The sequence below is a fragment of the Ranitomeya variabilis genome, chromosome 4, assembly GCF_051348905.1.
Source record: "Ranitomeya variabilis isolate aRanVar5 chromosome 4, aRanVar5.hap1, whole genome shotgun sequence".
Taxonomy (NCBI): Eukaryota; Metazoa; Chordata; class Amphibia; order Anura; family Dendrobatidae; genus Ranitomeya; species Ranitomeya variabilis.
Genome location: NC_135235.1, coordinates 354,576,357 through 354,598,077, shown reverse-complemented (window position 1 = coordinate 354,598,077; position 21,721 = coordinate 354,576,357). Strand labels below are relative to the sequence as shown.

The 21,721-nt window shown below is 46.6% G+C and overlaps 1 protein-coding gene across 5 annotated transcripts in view; it reads left to right on the top strand.

The window, feature by feature from the left end:
• LOC143764762 (C-Jun-amino-terminal kinase-interacting protein 4-like) overlaps positions 1-21,721 on the top strand; it is a 951,487-nt gene that overhangs the window by 820,973 nt on the left and 108,793 nt on the right. For 4 of the 5 annotated variants that reach the window (XM_077250696.1, XM_077250698.1, XM_077250699.1 and 1 more), the window contains 2 exons: positions 12,071-12,138; positions 12,216-12,364. The exons of the other annotated variant lie outside the window; for it this stretch is intronic. In XM_077250696.1, the coding sequence (XP_077106811.1) occupies positions 12,071-12,138; positions 12,216-12,364 (217 nt within the window). The remainder of the gene's footprint in view (positions 1-12,070; positions 12,139-12,215; positions 12,365-21,721) is intronic. 5 annotated transcript variants of the gene reach the window in all.

Below are 21,721 nucleotides of genomic sequence, written 5' to 3'. Positions count from 1 at the left end.
GTTTTCCATGGTTGCAGGTACATAATCCTGTGTTGGATTGGAAATCTATGTCTGTGACTAGTTGGGGTTGTCAGTGAGTTCATGGTGACGTTCCTTTGATGTCAATCTCCTCTTCCCCCTCTTCTGAAATTCCAGAGTTCTTGTCTGATTTTCAGGATGTGTTCGATGAGCCCAAGTCCAGTTCCCTTCCACCGCATAGGGACTGTGATTGTGCTATTGACTTGATTCCAGGTTGTAAGTTTCCTAAGGGCCGACTTTTCAACCTGTCTGTGCCTGAACATACCGCCATGCAGAGTTAGGGCAGAGTCTTTGGAGAAAGGGCATATTTGGCCATCTTCTAAACCATTGGGAGCGGGATTTTTTTTTTGTAGCCAAGAAGGATGGCTCCTTGAGACCCTGTATTGATTATCGCCTCTTGAATAAGATTACGGTCAAATTTCAATACCCTTTGCCTTTGCTTTCCGATTTGTTTGCTAGGATTAAGGGGGCTAGTTCGTTTACTAAGATTGACCTTTCTAGGGTCATATAATCTCGTTCGTATTAAGCAGGGTGATGAATGGAAAACTGCGTTTAATACGCCCGAGGGCCATTTTGAATACCTTGTGATGCCTTTCGGGCTCTCTAATGCTCCATCTGTTTTTCAGTCCTTCATGCATGATATCTTTCGGAATTATCTTGATAAACTCATGATTGTATATTTGGATGACATTTTGATTTTTTCCGATGATTGGGAGTCTCATGTGAAACAGGTCAGGATGGTATTTCAGATCCTTTGTGATAATGCTTTATTTGTGAAGGGGTCTAAGTGTCTCTTTGGAGTGCAGAAGGTTTCTTTTTTGGGCTTTATTTTTTCTCCCTCATCTATAGAGATGGATCCGGTTAAAGTACAGGCCATTCATGATTGGATTCAGCCCACATCCGTGAAGAGTCTTCAGAAATGTTTCGGCTTTGCTAATTTTTATCGCCGTTTCATTGCTAACTTCTCCAGTGTGGTTAAACCCCTGACCGATTTGACGAAAAAGGGCGCTGATGTGACGAATTGGTCCTCTGCGGCTGTCTCTGCCTTTCAGGAGCTTAAACGCCGATTTCCTTCTGCCCCGGTGTTGCGTCAGCCAGATGTTTCTCTTCCATTTCAGGTTGAGGTGGACGCTTCTGAGATTGGGGCATGGGCCGTTTTGTCTCAGAGGAATTCTGATGGTTCCTTGATGAGGCCATGTGCCTTCTTTTCCCGAAAGTTTTTGCCTGCTGAACGTAATTATGATGTCGGCAATCGGGAATTTTTGGCTATGAAGTGGGCGTTCGAGGAATGGCGACATTGGCTTGAGGGAGCCAAGCACCGTATTGTGGTCTTGACCGATCATAAAAATCTGATTTACCTCGAGTCTGCCAAGCGGCTGAATCCTAGACAGGCTCGATGGTCTTTGTTTTTCTCCCGTTTTGATTTCGTGGTCTCGTATCTTCCGGTTTCTAAGAATATTAAGGCTGATGCCCTCTCTAGGAGCTTTTTGCCTGATTCTCCGGAAGTCCCTGAACCAGTCGGCATTCTAAAGGAAGGGGTGGTCCTTTCTGCCATCTTCCCTGATTTGCGACGGGTTCTTCAGGAATTTCAGGCTGACAAACCTGACCGCTGTCCAGTGGGGAAACTGTTCGTTCCTGATAAATGGACTAGTAGAGTGATTTTGGAGGTTCATTGTTCTGTGTTGGCTGGTCATCCTGGTATTTTTGGTACCAGAGATTTGGTTGGTAGGTCTTTTTGGTGGCCTTCTTTGTCGCGGGATGTGCGTTCTTTTGTGCAGTCCTGTGGGACTTGTGCGCGGGCTAAGCCTTGTTGTTCCCGCGCTAGTGGGTTGCTTTTGCCTTTGCCGGTCCCTGAGAGGCCTTGGACGCATATTTCTATGGATTTTATTTCAGACCTTCCGGTTTCCCAGAGGATGTCGGTTATCTGGGTGGTTTGTGACCGGTTTTCTAAGATGGTTCATTTGGTGCCTTTGCCTAACTTGCCTTCCTCTTCTGATTTGGTTCCATTGTTTTTTCAGCATGTGGTCCGTTTGCATGGTATTCCGGAGAATATTGTGTCCGACAGAGGTTCCCAGTTTGTTTCTAGGTTTTGGCGAGCCTTTTGTACTAGGCTGGGCATTGATTTGTCTTTTTCTTCCGCATTCCATCCTCAGACAAATGGCCAAACCGAGCGAACTAATCAGACTTTGGAAACTTATTTGAGATGCTTCGTGTCTGCTGATCAGGATGACTGGGTGGCTTTCTTGCCATTGGCCGAGTTTGCCGATAATAATCGGGCTAGTTCGGCTACCTTGGTTTCGCCTTTCTTTTGTAATTTTGGTTTTCATCCTCGTTTTTCTTCAGGGCAGGTTGAGCCTTCTGATTGTCCTGGTGTGGATTCTGTGGTTGAAAGATTGCAGGAAATTTGGGCTCATGTTGTGGACAATTTGGTGTTGTCTCAGGAGGAGGTGCAACGTTTTGCTAATCGTCGTCGGTGTGTTGGTTCCCGGCTTCGGGTTGGGGACTTGGTCTGGTTGTCTTCCCGTCATGTTCCTATGAAGGTTTCTTCCCCTAAGTTTAAGCCTCGGTTTATTGGTCCTTATAGGATTTCTGAGATTATCAATCCGGTTTCTTTTCATTTGGCCCTTCCGCCATCTTTTGCCATCCATAATGTTTTCCATAGATCTTTATTGTGGAAATATGTGACGCCCGTTCTTCCCTCTGTTGATCCTCCGGCTCCTGTGTTGGTTGATGGGGAGTTGGAGTATGTGGTTGAGAAGATTTTGGATTCTCGTTTTTCGAGACGGAAGCTTCAGTACCTTGTCAAATGGAAGGGTTACGGCCAGGAGGATAATTCTTGGGCTTTTGCCTCTGATGTCCATGCTGCGAATTTGGTTCGGGCCTTTCATCTGGCTCGTCCTGATTGGCCTGGCTCTGGTGAGGGTTCGGTGACCCCTCTTCAAGGGAAGGGGGGGGTACTGTTGTGAATTCTGCTCTTGGGCTCCCTCCGGTGGTTGTTAGTGGTAGTGCAGTGGTCTCTGGATTGTAAGCAGGGCAGGTGTTTCTGCTTATTGCAGCTCTATTAGGTATTTAGGGTTTTAAGATCCTTCAATCCCTGCCAGTTGTCCATTGTATCTTGGAGGGATTGCATCTCTGTCTGGCTCCACTTGCCCTGCTGATATTTCTGCTAAGATAAGTGTCTTGTTTTTTGTTCTCTGCAGCACACATGTAGTGTGCTTTTATGTGCAGTGCAATCTATTGTGTTTTTGTCCAGCTAGACTAGGATTTCCCATTTCCATCTTTAGGGGTATTTAGTCCCCTGGCTGTGTCGAGGTGTCTAGGCCATGTTAGGTACATCCCACGGCTACTTCTAGTTGCGGTGTCAGTATTAGGATTGCGGTCAGTACAGATACCACCTACTCCAGAGATAGTCTCATGCGGCTCCAGGGTCACTGGATCATAACAGTTAGGCCTGCAGCAGCAGGCTTTTTCCAGGGGCACGACGAGGAGGAACGGACTCACCCCCATACACTGCTTAGTCTTCTTCTGCTTATAATTTAGATAATATCTTTTGCTCTGATGTTTAGTCTTATGCTTAATGTTCTTTGCTCTTTGTTCTGCAGCCTCTTGTTCTTCTGCTTCTCGGTCTTCCGGGTCATCGTCTTTAGGGTCTTGAACTTGGAAATGTAGCAGAAGGTACAAGAAGGCTGAGAAAATGCCGATAACTAGCTGATGGAACTGGAACTCTGATGGCTACCCGAAGGTCCAAGAGCCAATGGAACTACTGAGGACCAGCTGACATTACTGGAACCCGGTTACTAAGCAGGAGGTACCCGTGCCAGAAAGCACTACCAAGGACCACCTGACGTTGGTGGAACTCGGATACCCAGAAGGAGGCACCTAAGCCAAAGGCTCTGCCCAGAACCAGCTGACTGTACTGGAACCAGGATGGGGATCAGAGGGTACAAGAGCAAAAGACACTGACGAAAAATAGCTGACGGTACTGGAACCCGGATGGGTAGCCGAAGGTACAAGAGCCAATGGAACTACCGAGGACCAGCTGACGTTACTGGAACCCGGTTACTAAGCAGGAGGTACCCTTGCCAGAAAGCTCTACCAAGGACCACCTGACGTTGGTGGAACTCGGATACCCAGAAGGAGGCACCAAAGCCAAAGGCTCTGCCCGGAACCAGATGATGGTACTGGAACCAGGGGGACCTATTCAAGATTGTCTTCCTAGAGCCCCAACTAGCGGTGTTGGAGCCAAGGGTCAGCAGGGGGAGCAGAGTGTAGGCCGAAGCCTGCACTGGAGGCAGCTTATTGTCTGTTGTGTCTGCGTGGCGTTTGCAGGACATGTTGCTGGCTACACAGCAGGGGAACAGCTGGCGTTACTGAACCCCACCCCAGATATGCACTGCGCATGCCCATGAATCCCAGCCCCGCAGTGAGAAGAAATAAGACACTGCAGGGCGTGATCTTGGGCAGGGCGGTCACACAGGCGCAGCCATCCTGACAACAAATGATGTCAGAAGACGGGCAGCGCTAAACGTGCATGGCCAAGGGATAACATAACAGCGCAGGCTCCGGGACAGATTCATACAACTCAGAGGAGGCGGCGCATGCCACCAAGGGGGTTGCTGCGTGTCATTACGTAGGAAAGTCACACCTCCGGGATGGTTAATCGGTATCAGGGGACACATTTTATAAGTGTTTAGTTCTGCATGTGCAATGAGTATAACAAAAAGAGCCACCTTGTCAAAATGCAGCATTTGTGCTACACAAGGTGGCTCTTCTAGTTACAAACGCCTGGGAGGGGGGCAGGTTCCCTTTAATTTTTGTTGTAGTGTCTGCGTGTGGCGTTTGCAGGACACGTTGCCGGCTACACAGCAGGGGAACAGCTGGCGTTACTGAACCCCACTGACACAGTGGCGGGTGTTTTGTCTGTGCAGCCAGCACTTCCGGGCTCCAACTGGCGGTGTTAGAGCCCAGGGAATCAAGGAGGAGCAGAGGAGCAGAGTGTAGGCCGAAGCCTGCACTGGAGGCAGTTTAATATCTGTCGTGTCTACGTGGCATTTGCAGGACACATTGCTGGCTACACAGCAGGGGAACAGCTGGCGTTACTGAATCCCACTGACACAGTGGCGGGTGTTTTTCTCTGTGCAGCCAGCACTTCCAAGCACTAACTGGCGGTGTTAGAGTCCAGGGTCAGCAGGGGAGCAGAGTGTAGCCCAAAACCTGCACTGGAGGCAGCTTAGTGTCTGTTGTGTCTGCGTGGCGTTTGCAGGACACGTTGCTGGCTACACAGAAGGGGAACAGCTGGCGTTACTGAACCCCACTGACACAGCGGCGAGTGTTTTTCTCTGTGCAGCCAGCACTTCCGAGCGCCAACTGGCGGTGTTAGAGCCCAGGGTCAGCAGGAGGAGCAGAGTGTAGGCCAAAGCCTGCACTGGAAGCAGCTTAGTGTCTGTTGTGTCTGCGTGGCGATTGCAGGACACGTTGCTGGCTACACAGCAGGGGAACAGCTGGCGTTACTAAACCCCACTGACACAGTGGCTGGTGTTTTTCTCTGTGCAGCCAGCACTTCCGGGCACCAACTGGCGGTGTTAGAGCCCAGGGAATCAAGGAGGAGCGGAGTGTAGGCAGAGGCCTAATTGGAGCAAGTTGAAAGGGAACCTCTAACCCCCCCCAGGCGTTTGTAGCTGAAATAGCCATCTTGTACAGCACTAATGCTGTACAAGTAAAAGGTGGCTCTTTTAATTATGTTCCTTGCAAACGCAGAACTAGACACTTATGAAATGTGTCCCCTCACACCGTGAGACCGTCCCGGAGGTGAGACTTTCCTTTTTAATGGAACGCAGCACAGCCGTCATTCCTACCCCGTTGGTGCCGTGCGCCGCCTCCTCAGCGTTGTTTGAATCTGTCACGTAGCCAGCGCTGTTATGTTATCCCTTGGCCAAGCGCACTTACCGCTGCCCGTCTTCTGATATCATTTGTTATCAGGCTGGCTGCGCCTGTGCGGCCGCGCTGCCTGGGATCCCGCCTCCCAGTCTCTTCTGATTTAATCACAATGCGGGCCTGGGATCCATGGGCATGCACAATGCATATTTTCGCCTCTCACTCCCCTCCTTCCGGCTTTATCAGACTGTGCGGCGTCACGGCCGTGGCATGCTATTAGGGATCAGCTGACGGTGCACAGTCTGAAGAAGGCGGAGATAGATGAGTGAGAGCCTGAGGTGAAGATATGCACTGCGCATGCCCATGGATCCCAGGCCCGCAGTGTGATTAAATCAGAAGAGACTGCGAGGCAGAATCTCGGGCAGCGCGTCCGCACAGGCGCAGGCAGCCTGATAACAAATGATATCAGAAGACGGGCAGCGGTAAGTGCGCTTGGCCAAGGGATAACATAACAGCGCTGGCTACGTGACAGATTCAAACAACGCTGAGGAGGCAGCGCATGGCACCAAAGGGGTAGGAATGACGGCTGTGCTGCGTCCCATTACGAAGGAAAGTCCCACCTCCGGGACGGTCTCACGGTATCAGGGGACACATTTTATAAGTATTAAGTTCTGCGTGTGCAAGGAGCTAAACTAAAAGAGCTACCTTTTCCTTTTGCAGCATTACTGCTGCACAAGGTGGCTCTTTCAGTAACAAACACCTGGGGGGGACAGGTTCCCTTAAATTTCAGTAGTTGTGTCAGCGTGGTGGTCGCAGGACACATTGCTGGCTACACAGCTGGAGATCAGCTGACGTTACTGAAACCCAATAACACTGGGTCATGTGTTTTGACTGTGCAGCCAGCACTTCTGAGCATCAACTGGCGGTGTTGGAGCCCAGGGATTACAGTTCAGGTGGTAGAAACATGAACGCAACAGGAGACCTGGATACTGTAGCCAACTATTTTTTTAATCTGGAAGAGGAGTAGCAAATTCCTGCGAGATCCTGGCCTTGTTCATTTTCAGAAAAGTAAGCTGGTCAACGTTATCGGAGGATAGTCGCATGCGACGGTCTGTTAGTACACCACCTGCGGCACTAAAGACGCGTTCCGATAATACACTAGCAGGGCAAGCCAGCACTTCCAATGCATACTGGCTTAGCTCTGGCAATGTATCCAGCTTAGAGGCCCAAAATTTGAAGGGGGAAGAGCCGTCTGAGAGTACAGTAAGAGGGCAAGACATGTAGTCTGTCACCATCTGACGGAAATGTTGCCTCCTGCTGACTGGAGCCATCTGTGATGGTGTAGACATGTGTGGCGGGCACACAAAATTGTGCCACAGTTGGGCCATACTGGTCTTGCCTTGTGCTGAGGCACTGCTTCTGCTCCCTCTTTGTGCAGAGCCTCCTCCACTGCCTGGATGCACTGAGCTGCTTTGTAATGCACTAGCAGCACTTCTCTCAGTTGGACTGGAGAAGATGATGGAATTCACCAGTGTGTCTTGGTACTCCCGCATTTTTCGCTCCCGGTACAATGGTGTGATGAGGCTTTCTACGTTGTCCCGGTAGCGAGGATCGAGGAGGGTGAACTCCCAATAATCAGCTGTGTTGAGAATGTGGGCGATGCGGCGGTCGTTTCTCAGGCACTGCAGCATATAATCAGCCATGCGCTGCAGACTGCCAACTGGCCAAGAAACGCTGCCCCCTGCATGAGGCGTGATCTCTGCCTGCTCTGCATCTCCCCACCCTCGCTCTACACACTGACTACTGGAGAATTGTGTAACTCCCTCCTCTGGACCGATGTCTTCCTCCTCCATTGACTCCTCCTCATCCTCCTCACAAAGTGTCCCTTGCCTAGGCCTTTGTGAGAAACCACGTAGCGCTGACTGTCCAGAAACTGAAGGAATTGGTGACTCCTCATCCTCCACCTCTTCCACAACATCATCCCTTAGCGCTTGCAGTGTTTGTTGAAGCAGGCAGGTAAGGGGGACAGTCATGCTGACTAGTGCATCATCTGCACTCGCCATCCGCATGGAATCATCGAAGGAACGCAAAACCTGGCAGACGTCCTTCATAGTGGCCCACTCAGTGGTTGTGAAGTCTGAACGGCGCGGAGTGCGATTTCTTTGCGCCTGATGCAGCTGGTACTCCATTACTGCTGGCTGCTGCTCACACAACCGCTCCAACATATGTTACGTGGAATTCCACCTGGTGGGTAGGTCACATATGATGCAATGTTCCGGAAGGCGGAATCGGCGCTGCTGAGCTGCAATGCGCAATCTTGCCATGCTGGAGCGCCGCAAGTGAGCACACTCTAGGCGGACCTTGTGCAGCAGTGCATCAAGATCTGGATAGTCCCTCAAAAAACTCTGCACGACCAAGTTGAGCACATGTGCCAGACATGGGATGTGAGTGAGGTTGCCTAGGGCCAGAGCTGTCACCAGATTTCGGCCATTGTCACACACTACCATTCCTTGCTGGAGATTCGCTGCACAAACCACATGTCGCTCTCCTGCTTGATGGCATTCCAGAGCTCCTGCGCTGTGTGGCTTCGATTCCCCAAAGAAATTAATTTCAAGACAACCTGTTGACGTTTCACCACAGCTGTGCTCATGTCGGTCGTAACAGGTAAACGTTCACGGGTCCATGTGGAGGTGGACTGTGACGGCTCCTGCAGCGATGATTCTGAGGAACTTGTGTATGAGGAGGAGTCAATGCGTACAGACTGGATTCCTGCAATCCTTGGAGTTGGCAGAACACGTCCTGCGCCACTCGCACGATCTGTACCCGGCTCAACAACATTAACCCAATGGGCAGTGAGGGGAAGGTATCGCCCCTGTCCATGGTGACTGGTCCACGCATCGGTGGTGAGGTGGACCTTGCTACTGACGGCGTTCAGTAGCACGTGTTTTATGTGTCCCTCCACATGCTTGTGCAGGGCAGGGACAGCTTGCCTGCTGAAATAAAAGCGTCTGGGCACATTGTATTGTGGGACTGCCAATGCCATCAAGTTACGGAAGCTGTCAGTCTCCACCAGCCTGAATGACAGCATTTCAAGGGACAGTAGTTTTGCAATGCCAGCATTCAGAGCCTGTGCTCGGGGGTGGTTTGCTGAGAATGGCCGCCTTTTCTCCCTTGCCTGTGCTACCGATGGCTGTAGACTGGGCTGGGAGTGTGAGGATGACTGGGAACGTGGTGCTGTGGGTGGAATTACGGTGGGTCTCTGGACAACAGTGCCAGAGGTTCTTCCATGGCGATCCAGTGAGGAAGCCGAACCAGCTGTGTGTGAGCTGGAGGAAGGGGCAACAACACGAGCTGAAGAGGTGGTAGGTGCCGCTGTTGGTTGGCCTAGGTCTTCAGTGTGTTTTTGTAACTCCACTGTGTGCTTGGTCCGCACATGTTTCCACATATTTGTGGTATTGAGGTTGCTGACATTTTTCCCTCTTTTGACTTTCTGATGACACACCTTGCATTTGACAAAGCAAATGTCATCTGCAACTGTGTCAAAAAAGGACCAGGCACTGCAAGTCTTGGGAGCGCCCGTTTTGGCTTTTGGAAGAGGGGTGCTCCTAACGGGTGCCGAAGTGGAGGCTACAGGAACCGCAGTCTTCCCCCTCCCTCTCCATCTTTCGCCCGTTCGGGGAATCTCTTCCTCAGAGCTGCTCCCACCACCTTCCTGTACCTCACGCCATGATGGGTCAAGGACCTCACCATCTACACTACCCTCTGCCACCAACTGCTCCTCCTGGGTAGTCTCGGCAGCACAGTACGCACCTGAAAGTGGCACCTGAGTCTCATCATCAGATGCGTACTGCGGTGTGGTGACCAGAGGCACTGGCCCACCGGCCTCTTCAGAGTCAGAGAGACAAAGCTGTTGGGCATCACTGCACACTGCCTCTTCTTCCATTTCTCCAATGCTGCTTGGCTGGCCCCGTTTCCAAGCCAAGAGATTCAGGGAACAGAAGTAGAGATGGCTCCTGTCCTGGGCTCTCTGACTGCCTGGGCAATTTTTCAGGTGGTGAAGAGACAGATGGGTGCTCTCCAGTGCTCTGTGCCTGAGAGGATGTGGCACTAATTGAAGTCGATGCGTTAGCTGCTATCCATCCGACAACGGCTTCAATTTATTCTTCACGCAGCAGCGGTGTACGGCTATCTCCTACAAAGCTGTGCATGAAGGACTGTTCCCTGCTGAAACTGGGTGATGATGAGTCACCGATGCCCGCAGCAGGCACAGAATCCCCATGTCCTCTCCCTGCTCCGTGCCCACACCCACGTGCCTTACTCCCTGCCCTCTTCATCTTGGTTAACTGATAAAGATAAGCAGAAAAGTACTAAGGGCTTAGTGTGCTTATTCCTGAACAGCTCCTAACAGGTATAAGAAACACTAATTTTCTAAAGTGTGGACTAGACTTTAATATGAGCTAATGTGGCCTACACAACTGTAAAGTGGTGTGTTTGGTGAACTTTATTTTTTTTTTTTTTTTTTTTTGCAGAAATGACTACAGAGCGATGTGCACTCACACAGAGACCGTGCAGACAGCCGTAAATGGCTCTGCAAGGCCAAAAAAAGCTCCTCTATGTTATCCTATGTAGTGTTTTTCCACAATTTAGCTAGATACGGATGGAAAGCCACTAATAGGAAATATTTGAAAAAATGTGCAGCAGGCTGCACTAATTGAGAAACAGACAATGGAACGGTATGAGGCAGTGACGCACCCTGAGCTGAATACAACCGGCTGTGGCTGCACACAGACTACAGAGCGATGTGCACTCACACAGAGACCTTGCAGACAGCTGTGAACAGCGCTGCAAGGCAAAAGCAAGGTTCTCACACAGCAGTTGCTAAATTAGCCTAGGTAAAGCACAATGAAATCGCTATCTCTAAACTGGCCCTCAGTCAGAACACAGCGTCCTGTCCCTAACTGAATTCACAGCAGAGTGAGCCCAAAATGGTGGCAGCGACTTTTAAACTGCAGCATGACATCATTTCAGCAGCCAATCACAGCCATGCCAGTAGTTACATGCCCAAAATGCAGAATAGGATTTGCCCACACGTCTAATCAGTCCTCATTGGCTGAATTCGGGCAGTTTGAATTCTGGGAACTTCCGATTCCGGTATCCGATATATGGAAAATATCGGAACTCGGTATCGGAATTCCGATACCGCAAATATCGTCCGATACCCGATACTTGCGGTATCGGAATGCTCAACACTAGTCACGAAAAAACAATCTCAAAATCACTGGAATTTGTTGAAGTGTTCCAGAGGTTCCAGAGTTATTACCACATAAAGTGATACTAGTTAGATTTTAAAATTTTGGCTCCATCACGAAGGGATTAAAAAACACATACAGTATAATCCACACATGACTCTTATCAATATGGTTTTGTTAAAGCCAAAAACCAGGAAGTATCACAAACAAAGCAGTGTTATTTAAAACAACAAACCAAAAGGAGACAAAAACCACAGTGTCGATGTTTTCTTTTTCATTACCCATAACATTTGTTAAGGTAGGCAAAGACGCTGAGCTTTAGGAAACACTAGCGTTTTGTTATTTTTTATTTTTTTTCCTAGAGTGTTTTTTTTTAATCGTTGTTGTGGTCATATCCTCAGCGGTTTTTCACGTTTTTGATTTTACAACAGTTTTTACATCATTTTGCAATGTTTTTTCCGACATATTTTGAACTCCATTCAAAAACGCCCCTCTCTTCAGGACATCTTTTAAGATTTCCCATTGACTTCTATTATAAATTATAGAGCATCTTTCTGGAGGAAAATGCCTGAAGAATGGTCAAGTCACTTGTTTTAACCATTTGGCGTATTTGGAAAACTGAAGCTGTTAAAATGCTCAAAAGATTAAACGTACTGACAGCAAGTCAATTTTAAATGATATTTATGCTCTTTCTTTTGAGTGTTTATTTAGTGGCTTTTCAGGTGTTTTTAAGTGAACCCAACTGGAAAATTGTGTAAAGACACCTTGAAGGCCTTAGCCTAAATATGGAGATTAGAAGAGTTCAGGTGTAAGCAGAACCGAAAAACATTTTTTTTTGTTTTCCAGAAATGAAATTGCGAGTGATCAGACTGTTTAGAGTTCTGATGTTACTAAGGTATTTATTGGTTTGCATCTGTCATTTACCACAGGCATAACAATGACCGTGTAGTTACTACTCTGGGAGATGGGACACTTGCAATTTTTAAAAGGAATTCCAGTAAGTAGAGTTGAGAAATATTCATGATTAGAATATGAAGTTTTTTGTTGTGCTTTTAATAAATTAATTTCTATCAGTTAGGAACTGGGATCTGGACAACCCAAAAGTTGTAGACTTGGGGAGGCCACAGCAATCGATCCGCTGTTCAGCAGCTGTCTATGGAGACGTGTGGTGTGGTTACAGAAATAGAATATATGTCATGGATCCAAGGATGGCCAAGACCAAAGTAATTATTTCTGTTAACGTAGATAATTCATTTAAGCATCTGTGAGGCAGTGACTCATGTCACAGGTAGGGGTTTCTGTGTCTTCTCCCCAGGTTGTGCATGCAGACAGATGAAATCCATAGGTGTGCATGGGAGTCACGGATTTCCGATCTGGGTTTTCCATGTGGCTGAAAGCCACAGGTTTGTGTGTGTTAAAAGCCCTGCAGTAAGAGGTGTGGGTGTATCAGGTGTGAGGTGCACGTCAGTGTCAGTCTGGTGTGTGCTGGTGTGCAGAGCAGAGGCCTGCAGAGCGCTGGCTGAGTGCATAGAGGCACAGGCCAGTGGAGCCAGCACCCAGGGCAGCTGAATAGTCTGGCACCTGCACCCTACACAGCGATGCAAGTCATCCATGGTACTGGTCTTGTATGTGGGCAGTCCTGTGCCCGGAGGTGGGTGTCCTGTGCCTGAAGGAATCGGATGTGGACAGTCCTGTGCCCGGAGGTGGAAGTTCTGTGCCCGAAAGAAACGGTTGTAAACATGTCCTGTACCTGGAGGTGGATGTCCTGTGCCCAAAAGAGATGGATCTGAACAGACCTGTGCCCGGAGGTGGATGTCCTGTGCCCGAAAGAGGACTAGCATGTGTAACGATTGCAAACAGGTGGATTTGGTGCCCTGCTGCTATCTGGATGATATCCTGGGCAGTGTACGTCTGTGTGAGTAAAGAGACTGTAAGAGACAGTGATGCAGTACACCCACAGGAACTAGTCGGAGTGGGCTGGCATGTGTAGTTTCTGCAACATATGAGGCTGTGTATATGGAAACTGTAATATGGCGTGCGGTCGCCCAGGGAAACTGGACAAAGGAAGTCTGGCCTGTTTAGGGACTGAAAATCTAAAGCCATATGATATGTATTGCTATGAACTGGTGTGAACTGAACACTGATAATATACACTGAAGTTATATGTATTTGTGTGAATTGGACTTTAATGCTGTGAGGAAACACATTAAAGAGACTTTTGTGTTGGAACTTTGTGGGTCACTGCCTCTTCACTTGTGTACAATGCTACCACAATCTTATACATCATAAAATTTTACTAATTTGAATAGGATAGACTGGGAACATATCAAATAAATTCATGTGTAGCTACACCAAAAATGTATGGGCCTGTTCAGCAGGATGGATTTTTCATCCAGAAGTCTGAAAGAAAAGTCCACTTCAGTAAGGTGCGGAAAATTCATTTAAGGCTAAGTTCACATTTGCAAATCATCTGCATGCGCAAACGCATGTCAAAACGCATGCAAACGCTGAGTTTTTTTATCCGCATCATCCGCCTAAAAAATGCAGTGTTTGCATGCATTTTATCAATAAAAGCGTGTGCACAGCTCCAAAAGGTGGTGCCCAGGTAGGTTCCAAAACCTTAGTGATATATATAGCAAAAACCTGGCACTCAACTTCTAATGTATGCAAGCGGTTTTTATTCCAAATGCAGTAACAGCAATACGTTTCGGTCATAAACAGCGACCTTTATCAGTTACTGTAAATTATAGAATTATAAGCAGAAAATATAAAAAACAAAGTATATACAAACAATATATGGCACAATATCAGGTATTCAATTGGATAAGACTAGAAATAGTAATTACATCCTGGCACAGTCATGCATTTTGACATGCATTTGCGTTTTTTTATGCGCATGCTTTCGGATTCTTTTCCCGAATTTCCTTGATACAAGCCACGTGCAATGGGTGTGTGTCATGGAAATTCTGTATATATCCTTGTACAGATGAAATCCTCATCTTTTGCTGTTGTATCCAGCTGCAAGATGGATCTTCGCATGGAGAGCTTATATCGTAATCTGGATTTGGATTTGAATTTGGCTTATGCCTTTGCTGTTGCTTGTTATGAAGAAAGAAAAAGAGAAAGACGGCGGAGAAGTCGCCGTCGCTACTGGCAACACCCCATTGTTGAAGTCAGAGAGAGCCGTGGAGCCTACCACTCTTTGTACACAGAGCTGTGTGCAAACCCTCAGAAGTTTTTCAACTACACTAGGATGTCACAATAGAGCTTCGATTAGTTGCTACAATGTGTCTGAGGATCCATTACCAGGCAGGACACACAGCTACGTCGATCCATTCCTGCTGAGGAGCGTCTGTTGGTCACCCTGAGGTACGTAATGTTGAAAAAGAAACTCATGTCACTAATAACCCTAACCCTATCCATAACCCTATCCCTAACCCTAACACCCTAAGCAGTGTACTAATTTTTGTTTCTCATTTTCTGTTCCCCAGATTCCTGGCTACCAGAGAGACCTTATCATCTTTATATTTCCAATTCAGGATTGGAGTGTCCACGCTCTCTGGGATTGTTGGAGAAACATGTTGTGCTACATGTGAAGTTCTGGTGAGGAATTCCTCCCCCAACCCACAACTGAACTGTGCCTGCAAAATGCATCTAAATTCATGCAAAATTGTAATTTTCCTAACTGTTTGGGGGCAGTGGATGGCAAACGCATTCAGATTAGGAAACCTGCTGGGACTGGATCCGAGTACTTCAATTACAAGAAAAAAATTCTATTATGCTAATGGCTGTTGCAGATGCTGATTGTATATTTGTTGCCGTGGACATTGGCTCATTTGGATGAGGAAATTACTCACAGACTTTTAAATACTCTTCCATGGGCCGACGTTTGTATCGTAATGAATTTAATTTTTCACAGCCACGTCCTCTTCCCCAGACTGAAGGACCGCCAATGCCGTTTGTTGTTGTTGGGGATGAGGCCTTTCAAATGTGGGCCAACCTCAAGAAACTGTGTTCAAGTCGGGACTTGAATCACACCAAACAGATTTTTAACTACCGACTGACAAGGGCATGAAGAACTGTGGAGTGTTCCTTTCATTTGCTGCCATCTAAATGGTGCATTTTGGGGACACCCATCAATCTAAAAACTGAGACCATTGATGAGGGTGTAAAAGCTTGTGTTGTTCTGCACAACTACATCATGGATAAAGAAAAACCCAACTTGGAACTTGTTGAACCTGTTGCTATCACATTGCCAAATTACCAAGGTCACCCTCTGAGGACTACAGTAGAAGTTGCCCAAATGAGGGATACATTTGCTGCCTACTTTGTTTCTGACATTGGACGTGTTTCATGGCAAGACCAAATGGTGTAATCTGCTTATATGTACCTTTAATTGTTAAAATGTACCTGTAATGTTATTTATCTTTAATGTTTCCTGTAAATAATAAAACACCTCTGGCTAAACCCCTGTTCCAAGTTCCTTCAACAATACAGTACACACAAGTGTGTGTTTTCGGTGACGGCGCATAAGTGTGTGTTTTTGGTGATGTCGAATAAGTGTGTGTTTGGGGCGACGGCACATAAATACACAAAGAAGAAAGAGTGATTGTGAAAACAAGAGTACAATTTTATTTAACCCTAGAACGCATACCTGGGGCCTCGCAGGCCTGCCAGGTTACTTGTTTTCTATTTTCTGTAAAAGTACTTTAGTTAGAATTTTGAAAATCTAGGTAATCCTCAGGTATATAGTTGTTAGTAATTTCCAGTTATTCATATATTTTTATGTTACAGACATTTTTCGGTATAACAACCTTTTTTTGGGACTACCCCATATTCACGCACCTGGGGCCTTTTAGGCCTGTACTAGGTTTTCATGTTATACTCAGTCTTTTTGTCTGTATTGTTGCTGGGGAACAACTTTTATGACTCTGCTATTGCTGCTATTGCTGGGAAGAGTGTGGATTCTGCATTCCCTTTTTTCCAATATCCTTGATGTGTCAGCCCTCAATAGCTACATTGTTTATTGTCAAACTAATCCAGAATTCCATGCCAACAGGAAAGACATGAGACGTCTATTTTTGACAGAACTTTGTTATGAACTTTTGATGCCTACTATGATGGAGAGAAGCAGCATGATATGCTTATCAAGGCAAATTACGGAGCCAATGATCCGATGTGGAATACACTTTCTGGAACATCCAGAGCAAAGAGAAAAAAAAAGAAAGCGCTGCTATATTTGTCCAGCAAAGAAGAAAAGAAAATCGGAGCGTTTCTGTTCTACTTGTGGACAAAATGTATGCAAGGAACATTCAGCCAAAAAAATAATATGCGAGAATTGTCGGGGGAATATGTAAAGTTACAAATAAATATTCCTGCACCAAGTTTGCTACAACCAAAAAATGTTTTCATAAAAAAATTGCATATAGAATGCCTATATTTGGCGTGCCCGTTTACTTACTTTTTTGTTGTTTTATGCACATAATTATGTTTTGAAATATACACATCTTAGGCTGTGTTCCCAGTAGCGCTGGGGTTCACCAGAAGGGGACCCATAAATGGATCTGACCTCCTGGTAACTCCAGCTAAGGCTGCCGGAATGACGGGATTCCGCCAGCCTTAGCTGAGGTCACCAGGAGGTCAGATCCATTACGGATCCCCTCCTGGCGTTAGTTGGAATGCATCCTTACCTTGCAATTGTAAAATACATTTTGAAAAGTATTTTTATTTGAGTTATTCCGTGTTATTTGCACACAGGCCTAAAAGGCCCCAGGTGCGTGAATATGGGGTAGTCCCAAAAAAAGGTTGTTATACCGAAATGCCTATAACATAAAAATATATGAACAACTGGAAATTACTAACAACTATATACCTGAGGAATACCTAGAGTTTCAAAATTCTAACTAAAGTAATTTTAATTTTAATTTAGTATTTTTTCTGGTTCATGCAGCTTTACATGAACACCCGAGCCTTACACTATGGCTGGTCCAAATAACTAAAGCAATTGTTACCATCCACCTCTCGTGTCTCCCCTTTTCCTCATAGTTTGTAAGCTTGCGAGCAGGGCCCTCATTCCTCCTGGTATCTATTTTGAACTGTGATTTCTGTTATGCTGTAATGTCTATTGTCTGTACAAGTCCCCTCTATAAGTTGTAAAGCGCTGTGGAATATGTTGGCGCTATATAAATAAAAATTATTATTATTATTATTATTATTATTATTTTACAGAAAATAGAAAACAAGTAACCTGGCAGGCCTGCGAGGCCCCAGGTATGCGTCCGCCAGCCTTAGCTGGGGTCACCAGGAGGTCAGATCCATTACGGAATCCCATCCTGGTGGACCCCTGCGCTAGTGGGAATGCATCTTTTATTTGCCATAAACTTTGAAAAGTATTTTTATTTGAGTTATTCCATGATAATTGTAAACAGGCCTAAAAGGCCCAAGGTGCGTGAATGTGTAGATTTTTATGGGTATGCGTTCTAGGAAAATAAAAAATAACTTGGGGGGATTGGAAGAGGGTGAAATATGGACCTGGGGGGTGTGGAGCTTGGATGACTGTCTGCCATGTGTTGATGATGAAGGGGTCCCTGGGGAAAGGACTACAAAATGCGTGGGGTCTGGGAGATCAGGGATGGGAGTAGACACACTAGGGAGAGACAAACTAGAAAAAAGACAGTTTGGAAGGTGAGGATGGAGGTGGTATGACAGTTTTGGGGGTACATTGTCTGCCCCTAGTTTTCCTGGTACCATGCAGCTATTTGCTCTTTTTTTTCTTTGGGAGGGTGGTAGTAGTGGCAAAAGCATGGCGTCCAGCAGGACTAGGCATGGTGGTGAAGAAAGAAGGTTGTGCATCTGTACTCGTCATGGTGGTGGCAGTAAACCGGTGTGCAGCTCTACTCGTCATGGTGGTGGCGGTAACCTGGTGTGCAGCTGTACTCATCATGGTGGTGGTGATAACCAGGTGTGCAGCTGTAGTCGGCATGATGACAGCGGTAACCAGGTGTGCAGCTGTACTCGGCATGGTGGCAGCAGCAGACAGGTGTGCAGCTGTACTTGGCATGATGGCGGCAGCAGACAGGTGTGCAGATGGATTCGGCAGGGTGGCGGCAGCAGACAGGTGTGCAGTTGGACTCAGAATCGTGGTGAATTCTGCTTAGTGGTGGAACAGCCAGAAATGCCATGGGTGGCTGCGGTAAGAACCGTGTCTGCTGCATAGCCCGAACATAAGCAGCATTGCAGGCCTGCATCACAGTTAGCTGGAGATCAGGCGTAAGGTGTTCCGACATGCCCCGCTCTATAGCAGTAAAAAAAAAAAATGTTGTGCCAGTCTCTGAAGGTCGGCATCCATGTGGTCAAGGTGTCAGTGGACATCCTGGAAAAGTGTGGCCATATGTGTGAATCCACTTTCCACTCTATCTATAACTGCCTCGAGACCATTCTGGAAGACCGAGTCTAAGTGAATAAACTCAGGCATGAGTGGCCTGTCACAGGCCTTCTGCCGCTGGCAGAAAGACCCAAAAAAAAACAGTGGCAGAGGACTGTGACAGGGGAAGACTTGAAGGACCAGCTGCCTGTTCTCCAGACTGTAAAGCAGGCCCACTTGCTGCAGTGCTGCTGGATGACTGGGACTGTTCGTTGTCTGGCCGATGAAGGGCCGCTCCAACCGAGGACGATCCCGGTTCGGCCTCCAGGCTCTGTGTGGAAAAAAAATTAAAAACATTAATACCAAAAAATAAACATTTTAAAAGCGCCAACATATCCTGTGGAATAGAAGTGATCATATCAACATATCCTGTGGAATAGAAAAATTCAGATGGAATACAACACAAAAATACTACTGCAGGCCTCAAAAAGGACAGCAGGCGATGGTATTTGTATTTGCTGATCTTTGAAGCAGCACCACTTCGAACTTGGATCTCATCTCTCAGGTCCTTATTGAAGCGACCCTTCATCGAACGCCAACTGATTCTTACTTTGTTCACTGTGGGGAAATAAATAGTAAAACAATGCAACACAGGTTCACTGCTGCATCACACCACATTGTAATACTTACAAAAAGCCTTTCTGACTTGTGGCGTGGCTCTGTCCCAGTCATCTAACAGGGCTCTGGCCACTTCATCCCATAGCTGCCAAATTACCACAGTGTCCGAGTGCCGCTGATCCCGGGTGTCCCACAACGGAACTCACTTCTGCACCAGGGTGATGAGGAGGTCATTATCAATGGTTACTTCATGATGTGGAACCTAGAAATAACAGAACAACATTAATATTCTTATAAAGAACGATGTGCAGCCTAGAAATCAAAGAAAAACATTAATATTCCACAATAGCTCTCAAGAATACTTTCACACTGTCTTGCCACCTGAATTTCGGCATGAGTCTGCTCCTGCTCTGCCACACTGGAACTGTCCTGTAAAGATAATACATGATTTTACCACATGTGTCATATTGACAGTTAGTACTCACCTCATCAGTCTCCTGTCCACTGTGGGAGGAATTCTGCTGTTCGCTTGAAGACATCTTTGAAGAAGTCTGCAAGAGAGACAGAAGTGAGTACAGACTGCAATAAGAGAGCGAGACAGGCATTTTCAGAGCTTGTATTTACTCACAACCTGAGTGAAATCCAGAGTCTTCAACAAAGCAGTCTTCAGAGCAGCTCCTATAGGTTCCAGAGACAAGAGAGTACTGGATTTCCAGTGCCCACACCCTCTTTGATTTTATACAGCTTTGTTTTGGGTGTGGCAAACCAGTTCATGTATCTTTTCAGTCTGTTGTACACATGCGCATCAAACACAAGTGTACACATGTCCTTGCATACGCTTGCGTTCCCATAGACAGTAATGCATTGTTTTGACGCACTTCATCCGCAATTATCCGCATGCGTGTGGCTGTGAAGATTTGACACCTCAAAAAATGCAACATGTTGCGTTTGCGAGACCCTGATGCACACCTCGAAATGACGCATGCCTACGCATCCGCAGTTGAACACATGCAAACGCACATACTTGCATACATCATGTTAAAGATGGGTACACATGACGCATGCGGATCAATGCAGATGAAACACTTGGCGCACAGACGCAAATATGAGACCAGCATAAGAGGCAAACTGCACTTAGTGTTTAGCACAGGTTTTGGGGCTGCCAAGTACACCGTTTTTTCCAGTTCAGCACAAGTTCATCGCTGGTCTTTGTAATTCTTCCTTCAGCATTAATTTAAAAATAACTTTGTGAGATGCCAGTGCTTTATGGTGGCCCTATATAAAAAAGTGTAAAAAAAGTGCAGAAGTCTTCTGGTGTTCTATGGCTCATCAGAGAATTACCTATGGAGGCACTAGGTCTCAGATTTTAGTCTGGCACCAGGTCATAAGTAGCCAGTTTCTGCTCTTGTTTCATTCCCACAACTCCCTCAAATACACTATATATATATATAATAGCACTTACAGCGTGTCTTGGGGGACACTCGCTTGGCAACGGTATAAATGCACATAGGCACGGTTTTCTTACAAAAACAGTCTGTTTGGTTTATTTCCACATTAGGATAAACCACAGCCTCAGGAACTTGGTAGTTTGCAACAGCCTGAGCACCGTCTGTACATATTCAGCCTTACAGTGGAACCACAGTCCCTCACTGACCATGGTCAGCATAACACGGATCCCTTTCCGTTACCTGTTGGCGACCATCACACAGGTTCCCAGATGCCTCTTATCCTCAAAGGTATCCCATAGAGAAAACACAGTGTCTTTCTCTCTCTGACCCCAGTCAGTATTACACGGATTCCTTTTCCTTACCTGTTGGTGCAGCACAGGTTCCCGGATACCTCTTATCCTCAGAGATATCCCACAGACGTCTCTCGGTGACCCCGGTCAGTATCACACATGGTTATCTAACCGTCCATTCCAGAGGCATCTCACAGACCTCCTTGCTCTGGCTCAGACTGGCCAGCACTCTCTCCCATGTGCCAAACACACCTCCATTACATAGGTGTAACCACAGCTATCACACGGCTAGTCAGGTGATTGTCACATCACCAAAGGTCCTCAAACACTCAATCATATACAGGCTTCATCTTGGGTATTCAGACACATCCCTTTGGGTGACTTTGTAGGTGACTGGACCCACCCATCTCTTCAATCACCTGGAAGCCTTCCCAATGTAAAATAAATCCCTCAGGAGTATATCTGCTGAGCAAAACATATCCAGACATCCATCACAGGGCCACCCACCTCTGCGATACATACCACCCATTAATCACATGACCAGTCGCTATGCCACAATATATATATATTAAAAAAATATTTATTGTTATACATATATAGTATGTGTGTGACTGTATTTATGTACAGCTCTGGCAAAAATTAAGAGACCACTGCATGGTTTTATAAAAATCAGCTTCTCTACATGTCTGACAGCCATTCCAGTGTCCGTTGAATTCTAACCAGAGTACACCTCATTCTACTTAATGTGCTTCTGATTAGGTGATCACCTGAACCAAATCTTACTTAACAAAGGAAAGTATAAACAACACTGCTGTGGTGTTCACAATCCTCTTGCAACAGGACAAGCTGGATGGCAAAACA